This window comes from Haliotis rufescens, unplaced genomic scaffold (genome assembly GCF_023055435.1).
Source record: "Haliotis rufescens isolate VD_foot unplaced genomic scaffold, xgHalRufe1.0.p SCAF_6, whole genome shotgun sequence".
NCBI lineage: Eukaryota > Metazoa > Mollusca > Gastropoda > Lepetellida > Haliotidae > Haliotis > Haliotis rufescens.
The window spans coordinates 54,762,845-54,776,411 of record NW_025964334.1 but is presented as its reverse complement, the minus strand read 5'-3'; the positions used below and the strand labels follow the sequence as shown (position 1 = coordinate 54,776,411).

The window sequence follows — 13,567 nt, the reverse complement described above, 5'->3', positions numbered from 1 at the left end:
ATTTAGGGAACAGTTTCATATTTTGGGAAAATTAGAAAACAATGATTAAAATACCATGTATGTTTTTCCCATCCAGATTGATCAATATGGTAAATCCATATCATCTGTTTTTCTGAATTTAAAAAAAAAAGTCTTTTAGTTAGGGTTAATCAAATAATAAATGAATCATGAACATAAACACTGATTACCTCCCTTTGTGGTATTGTTTTAGTGAGTGAGTGAGTTGGGTTTTGTTCTGCTTTGTACAATATCAAGCTTTATCACGGCAGGGACACCAGATGTTTATAAACATGAATTTTTAGTTATTGGCATGTCTGTTGTTTAAGAATTGTTTATCTCCCCTCTGAACCTACGTGATGTGGAAATCAGATTTGAGGATATGGAATTTTAGAACAATTTTTCTTTTTTTTTGCCTGTGCTGCTCAACCTCTAGGAGATGTGTAATCAAAGCTGTTAAATTATTTTGACCTTTAGACATATGATAATATCTTATCAATACTTCAGACAGATAGATGAGTATTTTAGCCATACTTCTGAATATGAGCCCTTACATCTTGGGCTGGTTGAACAATAATAGCCGTTACATCTTGGGGTGTGTTGAACAATAATAGCTGTTACATCTGGGAGTGTGTTGAACAATAATAGCTGTTACATCTGGGAGTGTGTTGAACAATAATAGCCGTTACATCTTGGGGTGTGTTGTGCAAAAATAGCCGTTACATCTTGGGGTGTGTTGAACAATAATAGCTGTTACATCTGGGAGTGTGTTGAACAATAATAGCCATTAAGTTAACTACTGATTGACCCTGCTTAGAATAACCAGGGGTAGAATTAGGTACTGTTGACTGAAGACACTATGTCCTCGAAAAGTGGAGTGTGCGTGGTATTTATTACGTGAGAATTCCTCATTTATTGCAGGTCATCATTTCCATTTACTGGATGTAATAAATCTGAAATAAATTAATTGCATTTTGGTTTTCATTAACCATAGCCAAATATGGTAATGTCCAATAACGGACAACTGTTTCCTGATTGGCTGATAATAGAATAGGTGGGTTTTGTGTTGCATTATTGCGTTGAACAAAGTCACTGGGTTTTTTGGTGTTACGATAAAATATGCAGTCTGTTAATTAATGTGAGGTTGGACGAATGACAATACCTGTCTCAATGGAGAGAGTTGTTGATGTGATATTGAAACTAACCTGCTATCACTAGCCCATAAATGTATAACCCGTGAAGTTCCGGGGTAGAATAGGTCTTCAGCAACCCATGCTTGCCATAAAAGGCGACTGCTTGCGGGTTCGGGTGGTCAGTCTCGATAAAAATGACTTCGCTCTAAGACGGTCGTAACTCCTATACTTTAACATAGACTTACGACTGTCATAGCACTACGATCGCTTTGTGGAACAGGGCCCTGGATTGTAAACTTAGTGCCCCTGCCAGGCAAATTGGGGAAAAGATCTTTTTATTGTTTCAAATTGGGGTTTCTTGAAGTTTTATTTTCCTTAATAATTTCTCACTCATTCCTCACTCACTCCGTCTTGTTGCAGGTGCTACTGCAGGTGTTGATCATCGCCACGGGCAACTACAACTTCTTCAACCTCCTCACCATCGTCTTGTGCATCTCCCTCGTCGATGACCATGTTCTTGGCAGACGGAAATGTACGTCATATCTATATATACTCATTATGTCTACACTTGCATCAGTAAACTAGTGTAACCTGCGATTGATGCGTTAACCAAGTGTCAATGAGTTTACCAATGGCCTGGGTGTGGGAATTTCACCTAAGGCTAAAAAAAAAAATAGTCTTGGTTCTCAGGCCCTGCATCATTATAAAGTTTGCTGCACGTTTCGTTTTTATTTCCATTTAAAAAAAATAAAAAGAAAAATACTTAAATACTTAAATACTTAAGTCCAACAAGAGTCAAATACTGTATTCCAGTATTTTACTCATCAAGGAATACATTTATGTAGGGAGGCCCTTTCCCAGGTTGATTGTACACAATTGTTTATTAATTACTCAACTGTTTATTGGTTAAATACTAGTTTGAACAACAACAAAAAAAAGACACCACCCACCTGCACTATATTTTCAAAAAAACATTGCCTGAGAACCAATTCTTTTATTTTATATGAACGTCTAAACCTGCATCACTTCATGCTTTCCTCCCACATTTAAGCTGACACACTGTGACATGACGCTGTTCAAAAGCGACGTTAAACCAAAGATCAGGGGTAGAAGAGCTCTTCAGCAACCCATGCTTGCCGTAAAAGGCGACTGTGCTTGTTGTAAGAGGCGACTTATGGGATCGGGTTGTCAGACTCGCTTACTTGGTTGATGCATGTCATCATATCCCAATTGTGTGGATCAATGCTCATGTCAGTCACTGGATTGTCTGGTCCAGACTTGATTATTTACAGATCGCTGTCATAAAGCTGGAATATTGCTGAGTGTGGCGTTAAACAACAAACAAACAAACAAACAAACAAACAAACAAACACACAAACACACTTATTGATATCAATTACCATCACATAAAGATTGATGTTCATGATTTACGTTAGACAGATATGCTACTCCACACTTGATAGGGATATTCTTTATCTTTCCCTGATACATGAGTGTATATCCCTATCAAAGGTTGAGCAGGATAGTTTCTGGGCCACAAGGAAATGCACAACCTCATTGACTGATGACTTGTTTCAGCTGCCCGTCGACGTAGATCCTTCCTGTGGAATGGTCTGGGCTTTGTGTCCAACTTCATTGTGCCTGTGCTGGTGTACGGCTACATCGGCTACTACACCTACAACCTCTTCGACCTCAAGGTTCAGCCCGACTACACCATACAGTCCAAGACATGTAGGTTATGTTTGAAACTAACTGAAATCCAGTCTTCCAGATTAGGGGGGGGGGTCCTCCTACAAATCCCTGGGCCCATGAGTTAGAATGAGTTGCCTTGATCATTGATCAATCAAATGCATATGTAATAGAGCTGTTACGATTCACTCGCGTATTCGGTGAATCAAACCGTATCCATTCATGAATTGAATTCGTTATTCGTGGTCACTAGAATCGAATATTCATGAATATGCAGTCATTTGCATTTACATACCCTGACCCTTAAAATATCCATAAGAACATATTATATGCATAGATTTCTTCAGTGACAGTATTTTAGTCACTGGTCATTGTCGCATTTGAGCAGACACTAGTACCTGGATAAGTGAAGTATATTAATGTATAATAAATTAATAATTAACAAACCATGTCGAATAATGTATTTTGTTATTGTTTCACTGAATATCATAAATAATACATCAACTGCTGACTTGTTACTATTCGTGAATAAATATTCGTATTCGTTACCCTATAGTCATTATACGAATCGTATTCGCCTTATAGTGAGTGAGTGAGGTTTTACACCGCTTTTAGCAATATTCCAGCAATATCACGGCGGGGGACACCAGAAATGGGCTTCACACATTGTACCCATGTTGGGAATCGAACCCGGGTCTTCGGCTTGACGAGCTAACGCTTTAACCACTAGGCTACCCAACCACCCCTTTCGCCTTATAGTGTATTCATTGCAGCCCTAATATGTAATGTGACATAAATCAAATGTAGATATACTCCTCTGTGTTTTGAGTCTGCTGTGGAATGGCATGTCAGTGGTTCAATGCCCATGTTAATCCTCTGTGTATCAACAAGGAAGACAATGTAAGGATGTTCTTGTTCCAGCTTTCAAGTCCTCGGACCTGAACCGCTGGCTGGAGTGGGTGATGCCGTACACTATATACGTTGGAGCTATTTCTTTAGCTTTTGAAATATTCCTGTCAATACTCAGGTGAGAGCATCACAGTCACACACTAAGTAAGAAATAATGATTCTGACCTTAAACGTTTGCTTTAATAACTGTTCCACTAAACACTAATCAGTGCAAGTTAATAGTGAAAACATAAATATTTTTATTTGTTGTGCCATACTTCTCACTGCCAACTGTAAATCGTTAGTGTGCCAGGTATTTGGCCATCCTCTCTATGAAAAACATGGCTTACGCACCACAGATAAGAGCACATGCAAGTATCGTGATACTTATCGGATCGTGAGTAAGGTATCGTGATCAGTATCAGATCTTACAGTTGGTGTTTCGTCCCACTCTAGAAAAAAACATAAAAGATACAGGACCCTTCTTAATTTTGAACATTGATCCGGGTTATATTACAAGAATGACAATAGTTTGTTTGTTTGTTGTTTAAAGCCACACTCAGCAATATTCCAGCTATATGACGGCAGTCTGTAAATAATCGAGCCTGGACCAGGCAATCTAGCGATTGATATTATGAGCATCGATCCACGCAATTGGGATACGATGACATGGATCAACCAAGTCAGCAAGCCTGACCACCCGAGCCAGTTAGTCGCCTCTTACGACAAGCAAGTCGCCTCTTGTCCCAGCTCTAATGAAAACCAGCCCACACATTATTGTATCCTGTAACAGGTATCTAAGACTTGATAGATGTCCTTTTGAATGTGTTGATGCCAATATTTCAGGTCTTCCGTAGAAGAGAAAGGATTCTTCAGGAAAAACCTTGCTACTATTCAGTGTGTCCTGTTTGGCGCTGTAGCAGCGGGAATGTTTGCCATCAGTCTGGTAAGGGGAGATAACTCTTGTTACAACAACGTAACATCTTGCCCAAGCTCCTCACAGCAATAACCCGTCGCGGAGCTCTCTATTCTATCGCTGCCACCAGTCAAAACTCCCCACTGTGATAGGTGGCCACAGCCATGCTTGGAGTTGAACTCGCAACCAAATGACTATTGTGTTTACAAACAAGTGACGACTGTCGTGACGCCGAATACACTTACCCCTGCTAAATTACTCTCTTTGTTTGTCAATTTGAATTTCTATTTCATTAAAACTATCATGTAATTGATATAGTAAGAATGTAAGGGAGAAGTTGGTTGATTTTCTGTTAGTCTGCAATCTCGAACCAATCTGATTATACAAACAACAAAGTAAATTCATCTGGAAAACATGGTCAGTCGTAAACCTTTTCAAAATTAAACTATGATGGCATTCCCAAAGACATAAACAAAAGTATATATGACACTACATTTGGGGTTAGAGGGCAAATTTCAAGACTCTTGTAATGGCCGCACCCACACTGGTGGCAGCGATATTACCGAGAGTGTAACGAAGATGTCACGCGCTGGGAAGGAGCTTGCATCTTGCCGAGGCAAGGGAGTTAACTGACGATAAAAGTCCAGTGCATTCATTTTTAGGTCGACTGCAGGATTTTCAAATCGTGTATCAAATTAGCGTCAACAGATATTTGCCAAATCTTTTTTTAAATGGTGCTGACATGATTTGATGCAATTCGTGCAGTAAGACACGTTTTATTACAATATAGATCTTGAATATCGATCAGATCGTCTTGACTGGTGCCGCCATTTTGTTTGAAGTAAATGCAAGTGATATGAGAGGTGGAATCTGATTGGTCAATAGAAGGGACATAGAAGGGACATAACTCGTAATAGCCACTGGTGGTGCTACGATCGAACACAGAAAATACAGCCTAGTTCAGCAAGGGTAGAAACTGGATCTTTAGTCAGTGAACTCCCTTGCCTCGGCAAGATGAAGACATTATGACTTTGTCAACAATATTAGTTATTCTGCCAAAATTATTTTACTATAATATTAATGAGTTTTTGAAAATAGTACATGGACCTCCTCCATGGTATAGCAGTAGAGAGTCTGGAGAGCGGAGTCCGGAAGGTCGTGGGCTCGGTCCCCGGCTGCATCATACCAACAGACGTTAAAAGATGGTACTTGTTGTTACCCTGCCTGGCGCTCGGCATTAAGGGGCTAAAACAAGGGCTGGTTCGCTTGGAGTCAGTGTATTGTGTCTGAGTGGATTATCTGTGTTAAACTGTGGCATGGTATCTCAGTGGGCTAGCACTATAAAATCAGCAATAGTCCAGAGGTGAAGGTGAAGGAGTGAATCAAGCTTGTAGAAAATACCCACAGTCTCCGTGTTTGTTTGCAGGTGCCCCACACAGTTATTGAAGGCAAGTCTCACAGGTCCCTGTGGCCGGCCGTCAGACAGTGGCACAACAGACTGGAGTCCTTCCAGATCACCAGCTCCTATGGACTCTTTAGAAGGTAGGAGTGAGTTTGTGAGAGTGAGTGAGTTGGGTGTAATGCCACTTCGAAAGAATTCCAGCTATATCACGGCGTCTCAGTTTAATGTGGGAGGAAAGCACGAAGTGAATCAGGTCTCAGATGTGTACCACTTTGGTGAAACCAACGAGCACCGGTATAGTGCTGACAAACCTGGAATTGTCGTTACACATTGCAAGAGAGCGATGCTTTCCAAGCGCGCTTGCTGTCATAGTAGAATGGAGATGAACCTTCAGTGTTTTGAAATTTGATGTAGTCCCACTGTAGAGTACATACCTTTTATTTATACATTTGAAACGAAAGCGCACAGATCCAAATTAAAATAAGAGGTATCTATTCTACAGTGGGACTGCATCAAATTTAAAAAACAGTAGGTTTATCTTCTAATTAACATGAACTGGGATTTTTTTTATATAATTTGGGAAGTTTTTATGTCATTTGCTGCAGGCATAATATCAGGCTCTCAGCAGGTCTTGGTAAATCCCTGCTATATTTTGGTTGGTTGGTTTGTTGTTTTACGCCGCACTCAGCAATAATCCAGCTATATGACGGCAGTCTGTAAATAATCGAGTCTGGTCCAGACAATCCAGTGATTAATATCATGAGCATTGATCCACGCAATTGGGATCGATGACATGCATCAACCAAGTCAGCAAGCCTGACCACCCGATCCCGTTAGTCGCCTTTTACGACAAGCATAGTCGCCTTTTACGGCAAGCATGGGTTGCTGAAGACCTATTCTACCCAGGAATCTTCACGGGTCCTATATTTTGGGACATGGTCTGAAGAGTGTGCAGGGCTTCATCCTGTAGCCTTTGCCAGGGACTGTTATTGTTAGGTTTAAGGCCCAGATTGCTTCAATTCATTCCTTGGTCTGTCAGTGATACAGTTCTTGTGTTTACTGGGTCACTTTGGGCGTCTCTGTAGTGGGACCTGGTGGTTAAGGGTGCAATAACTCACATGCAGAGTTGTCTCCCTTACCTTCTTACAGGATCCTACAGCCATGGTTTGCATCCATGATTTCATCTGAATACAACAATCAGTACGACGGAAACACTAAGCAGTGTTAATGAGCGACTATGATCCCATATGTTGCCCATTTTTCTTCTAGGCCTTGATGGGGGCAGGGGTGGCCCAGTTGGCAAAGGAGCCGCGATTTCCTAAACTATCCTTGGGCACGCCAGAAAACTATGATTGTGGGTTCGAATCCCTGTTCGCCTCGATTATGTTTCTAGGTTTGTCATTACCATATCAGTGCTCGTGGGTTTTACCAAAGTGGTAAACGTCTGAGACCTGCATCACTTCAGGTTTTCCTCCCACATTAAGCTGACATGCCGTGATATAACTGGAATACTGTTAAAAGCGGCGTTAAACCCAACTCACTCACTCACTCTAGGCCTTGACATTATGACCAGTAACATGTTCAACAAAGGCATTGTTTCAGTGAAATTAGAGTTGTCATTTACTGTTGGATTCATATACGTCACATTTTTACAACCTCCGTGATCTAGTAGATAGAGCGTCTGCCCATAGTGTGGACAGTTGGTGGTTTGATCCCCAGCGTCATACCAAAAAACGTGAAAAGATGGTACTTGTTGTTACCTGCCTGGTGCTCAGCATTATGGGGCTAAAACAAGGACTGGTCGGCTCGGAGTTGGTATACTCTGTCTGAGAGGTTATACATGTTGAACTACATCATGTATCAGTCCAGACTAGTAAAAGCAGCCACACACATGCACATCGTCTCATAGTGATGGAATAATTCATGAAGTAATCAGTTATGTTCCATGTTTGTATAATGTGAATGTTCTGCAGGATGACGGGAGTGGAAGGTCGCCCCGAGGTGATCATTGAAGGAAGTAACAAGAAAGACGGTGTTTGGAAAGAGTACGAGTTCCTCTATAAACCAGGCGATATCTCTCTCCGACCCCCGATTGTAGGTAAGTAGTGACTGATGTGACGAGGGGTCCCCACTTCCATTTGTGTAGTCAGGCCAGTGGGGCTGCCAGCCCCTTCTCATACGTGGGGGTCTTTTCAGGGGATGTTCGGGAGTCGGTAAGAGGGATGCAAATATTTGGTATGCATATTCAACATTTTGAAGACCCGTGGAGATTCGGGGTAGAAAAACTCTTCCGCAACCCATGCTTGTCGTATGAGGCGACTAACGGGATCGGGTGGTCAGGCTAGCTGTCTTGGTTGAAGCATGTCATCATATCCCAATTGCATGGATTGATGCTCATGATATCAATGACTGGATTGTCTGGTCCAGACTCATTTATTTACAGACTGCAGTCATATAACTGGAATATTGCTGAGTTGGCATAAAACAACAAACCAACAACATCATCATTTTGAAATAAACATGAATGGTGTATGTATACATATCCTAGATATATATAAATGTTTGGTCTGTTACTCTACACTCAGTATTCCAGCTTTATGATGGCAGAATGTAAATAATCGAGTCTGGACCAGACTCGATCCATAAGCATCGATCCACGCGATCGGGATGCGATGACATGCATCAACCAAGTCACCAAGTCTGACCAGCCGATCCCATTAGTCACTAGCTCTTACGAAAAGCATGGGTTGCTGTAGGCCAGGTCTTCACGGGTTTTCAAGGGTCTAACAGATATACAAAATCGTGGTATTCCTGGAGTATTTGCTACTTTGAACTCTTACTAAACATATTCACACTACTGCCACGGGGCACAAGTTATCTGAAACATTTTTATGATATTATTGGAAAGAAATCCCACCCATCTTTTATGGATATTCCTAACTGAGTGAATGATGTATCTCCAGCACCCCATCAGCCCCGACTTGACTGGCAGATGTGGTTCGCCGCCCTCGGCAACTACCAACACAACCCGTGGTTCGTCAACCTCGTCTACCGCCTGCTTAACAACCAGAAAGAAGTCCTTCAGCTGTTGAAAAGGAACCCCTTCCCTGGCAAACCTCCAAAGTACATCCGTGCAACACTGTATCACTACTACTACACCTCCAGCAGCAAGAAAAATGACAGGTACTTCTACTAATAATACACATGGCAGGTAGTTGATAGGAAAACAGTATTATTAATACCGCACATCCCAGGTAGTTGATAGGAAAACAGTATTATTAATACCACACATCCCAGGTAGTTGATAGAAAAACACAGTATTATTAATACCACACATGACAGGTACTTCTACTAATACTACACATGGCAGGTAGTTGATAGGAAAACAGTATTATTAATACCGCACATCCCCGGTAGTTGATAGGGAAACAGTATTATTAATACCGAACATGACAGGTAGTTGATAGGGAAACAGTATTATTAATACCGCACATGACAGGTAGTTGACAGGAAAACTGTATTATTAATACTACACATCCCAGATAGTTGATAGGAAAACAGTACTATTTATACTACACATGGCAGTTAGTTGATAGGAAAACTGTATTATCAATAATACACATCCCAGGTAGTTGATAGGAAAACAGTATTATCAATTCTACACATAACTAGTAGTTGACAGGGAAACTATATTATTAATACTACAAATCCCAGGTCGTTGATAGGAAAACAGTATTATTAATATAACACATGGCACGTAGTTTGACAGGGAAACTGTGTTATTAATACAACACATCCCAGATAGTTGATAGGAAAACTGTATTATTTACAATACACATCCCAGGTAGTTGATGGGAAAACTGTATCATTAATACCACACTTGGCAGGTAGTTGACAGGAAAACTCTATTATTTATACTATACATCCCAGGAAGATGATAGGAAACTATTATTAATTGGTAGTTGATAGGAAAACCCTATCATAAGACTACACACATTTTAATAACTTCAGCTGTTGTAGACAGTTCTGTTCTGTATGTTCTAACCAACTATTGATTCCATTAAACTTTTGTACAGATTTTCCACCAAGAACTGGTGGCTGAGGAAAAAGAAGGCTGAATACCTCCCAGTGATGCATGTAGAGGACCAACAGCTGATGAAATACATCAAACAGAGAGGACTCTCCGAGGTGAGATGGAGGGAGGGGTGGGGTGGGTGGTAGGATGAGGGTGAAGGGTTGTGGATGGATGGATCTCTGGAGGGTGAAGGGTTGTGGATGGATGGATTGATGGAGGGTGAACTGTTGTGGATGGATGGATTGATGGAGGTAGAAGGGTTGTGGATGGATGGATTGATGGAGGGAGAAGGGTTGTGGATGGATGGATCGATGGAGGGTGAAGGGTTGTGGATGGATGGATTGATGGAGGTAGAAGGGTTGTGGATGGATGGATTGATGGAGGTAGAAGGGTTGTGGATGGATGGATTGATGGAGGTAGAAGGGTTGTGGATGGATGGATCGATGGAGGGTGAAGGGTTGTGGATGGATGGATTGATGGAGGTAGAAGGGTTGTGGATGGATGGATTGATGGAGGTAGAAGGGTTGTGGATGGATGGATAGATGGAGGGTGAAGGGTTGTGGATGGATGGATTGATGGAGGTAGAAGGGTTGTGGATGGATGGATTGATGGAGGTAGAAGGGTTGTGGATGGATGGATCGATGGAGGGTGAAGGGTTGTGGATGGATGGATTGATGGAGGTAGAAGGGTTGTGGATGGATGGATTGATGGAGGGTGAAGGGTTGTGGATGGATGGATCGATGGAGGGTGAAGGGTTGTGGATGGATGGATCGATGGAGGGTGAAGGGTTGTGGATGGATGGATTGATGGAGGTAGAAGGGTTGTGGATCGATGGAGGGTGAAGGGTTGTGGATGGATGGATTGATGGAGGTAGAAGGGTTGTGGATGGATGGATTGATGGAGGGTGAAGGGTTGTGGATGGATGGATGGATCGATGGAGGGTGAAGGGTTGTGGATGGATGGATTGATGGAGGGTGAAGGGTTGTGGATGGATGGATTGATGGAGGTAGAAGGGTTGTGGATGGATGGATCGATGGAGGGTGAAGGGTTGTGGATGGATGGATCGATGGAGGGTGAAGGGTTGTGGATGGATGGATGAATGGATCGATGGAGGGTGAAGGGTTGTGGATTGATGGAGGGTGAAGGGTTGTGGATGGATGGATCGATGGAGGGTGAAGGGTTGTGGATGGATGGATGAATGGATCGATGGAGGGTGAAGGGTTGTGGATGGATGGAGGGTGAAGGGTTGTGGATGGATGGATCTATGGAGGGTGAAGGGTTGTGGATGGATGGATGGAGGGTGAAGGGTTGTGGATGGATGGAGGGTGAAGGGTTGTGGATGGATGGATTGATGGAGGGTGAAGGGTTGTGGATGGATGGATCGATGGAGGGTGAAGGGTTGTGGATGGATGGATGAATGGATCGATGGAGGGTGAAGGGTTGTGGATTGATGGAGGGTGAAGGGTTGTGGATGGATGGATCGATGGAGGGTGAAGGGTTGTGGATGGATGGATGAATGGATCGATGGAGGGTGAAGGGTTGTGGATTGATGGAGGGTGAAGGGTTGTGGATGGATGGATCGATGGAGGGTGAAGGGTTGTGGATGGATGGATGAATGGATCGATGGAGGGTGAAGGGTTGTGGATGGATGGAGGGTGAAGGGTTGTGGATGGATGGATTGATGGAGGGTGAAGGGTTGTGGATGGATGGATCTATGGAGGGTGAAGGGTTGTGGATGGATGGATGGAGGGTGAAGGGTTGTGGATGGATGGATCGGTGAAGGGTTGGGGATGGATCGATGGAGGGTGAAGGGTTGTGGATTGATGGATGGATGGAGGGTGAAGGGTTGTGGATGGAAGGATCGATGGAGGGTGAAGGGTTGTGGATGGATGGATGGAGGGTGAAGGGTTGTGGATGGATGGATCGATGGAGGGTGAAGGGTTGTGGATGGATGGATCGATGGAGGTAGAAGGGTTGTGGATTGATGGATGGATGGAGGGTGAAGGGTTGTGGATGGAAGGATCGATGGAGGGTGAAGGGTTGTGGATGGATGGATGGAGGGTGAAGGGTTGTGGATGGATGGATCGATGGAGGGTGAAGGATGGAAGGATCGATGGAGGGTGAAGGGTTGTGGATGGATGGATCGATGGAGGGTGAAGGATGGAAGGATCGATGGAGGGTGAAGGGTTGTGGATGGATGGATCGATGGAGGGTGAGGGGTTAGGTGAAATTCAAAATCAAATTCCTTATCAATACTTTCACATAAACAAGCATTTATTTCTTTTGCAGCCAGTACCCAAGGTGATGAAGAAGGGCTATGTGAGGGAGGCAATCACGTGGATACGGAATATGATCGGCCAGCCGGAGGGGTTTACATTTGTCGTGTCTGTGTTTGGATCGGGTCTTGTTGTAAACATGCTCAACTGCTACCTGTTCTAATGATACATGATACTCAGTTAGGGCTGATAACCAAGTTATCACAGCCCTGACAAAGGATACAGTGTATTTCTCACGTCACTGTCACTCGGAGTTGGATTCATTGTGTCAGTGCCTGTTACTGAGTAGTGGTGGGACGATGCACCGATACATCGGTGGATCGTGATTATTTACTTCTCGATACAAGTATCGATCACAGTCACACACTAAGTAAAAAAATATAGATTATGACCTTAAATGTTTGATTTAATAACTGTTCCACTAAACACTAATCAGTAGTGCAAGTTAATAGTGAAAACAAATATTTTCATCCATTGCGCCATACTTGACTTTGTCAACTGTAAATCATCAGTGTGCTAGGTATTTGAATATCTTGTCTATGAAAAAGATGGTTTACGCACCACAGAAAGAGCACATGCAAGTATCATGATACATATTGGATCGTGAATAAGGTATCGTGATACATTTTGGATCGCACAGATGGTGTATCGTCCCAGCTCTAGTACGGAGCCAGTATGACCCGAAGTAGAGATTCTGGTGTTCGTGGTGAATACCGATGTAAGGCAGCCTGGTGTTTGGCTAACCAGCCTCTGATAGTGCAGTCCTCATTCAAGATTCAAGACTTCATAAGCTCCAACATCAACCTCTAACATCAGATACTGTGTAGGATAATACTTTAGTTCCCAGGTTCTATCTCATAGCGGATGGTCACAGTGTTTGAAATAATCTTAAAACCAAAGACAGTCGGACAGGTGACCCATAAGTGTTGCCAGCCCATCTTCAAAGTTACCTACCCGGATTCAGACAGCTTAAGAATGGAAAAATCGGGGAAAAATAAGAGACAAATCACGTCTTGATTCAGTTGAAATAATAAACAATTACTTGAGAATCTACACGAAGTTATAATAAAACTGAAAACATAAATAGTCTTAAAATTATCTGCCAGACAGTCAGAAAATTTCATGCAGCCCAACAGAAAAGTTACTAGCCACGGGCAGGCAGTTATTTCGGACACAGGATGGTCATTTGTA

At 42.6% G+C, this 13,567-nt stretch overlaps 1 protein-coding gene across 1 annotated transcript in view; it reads left to right on the top strand.

Moving 5' to 3' along the window:
- LOC124138190 (lipase maturation factor 2-like) overlaps positions 1–13,460 on the top strand; it is a 36,857-nt gene extending 23,397 nt beyond the window's left edge. Inside the window, exons 8-16 of the mRNA XM_046504729.2 lie at positions 1,551–1,662; positions 2,709–2,861; positions 3,741–3,846; positions 4,554–4,653; positions 6,050–6,165; positions 7,999–8,123; positions 8,989–9,208; positions 10,102–10,213; positions 12,390–13,460. Coding sequence (XP_046360685.2) covers positions 1,551–1,662; positions 2,709–2,861; positions 3,741–3,846; positions 4,554–4,653; positions 6,050–6,165; positions 7,999–8,123; positions 8,989–9,208; positions 10,102–10,213; positions 12,390–12,539 — 1,194 coding nt within the window. The 3' untranslated portion in view covers positions 12,540–13,460. The remainder of the gene's footprint in view (positions 1–1,550; positions 1,663–2,708; positions 2,862–3,740; positions 3,847–4,553; positions 4,654–6,049; positions 6,166–7,998; positions 8,124–8,988; positions 9,209–10,101; positions 10,214–12,389) is intronic.
- The last annotated feature ends 107 nt before the right edge of the window (positions 13,461–13,567 follow it).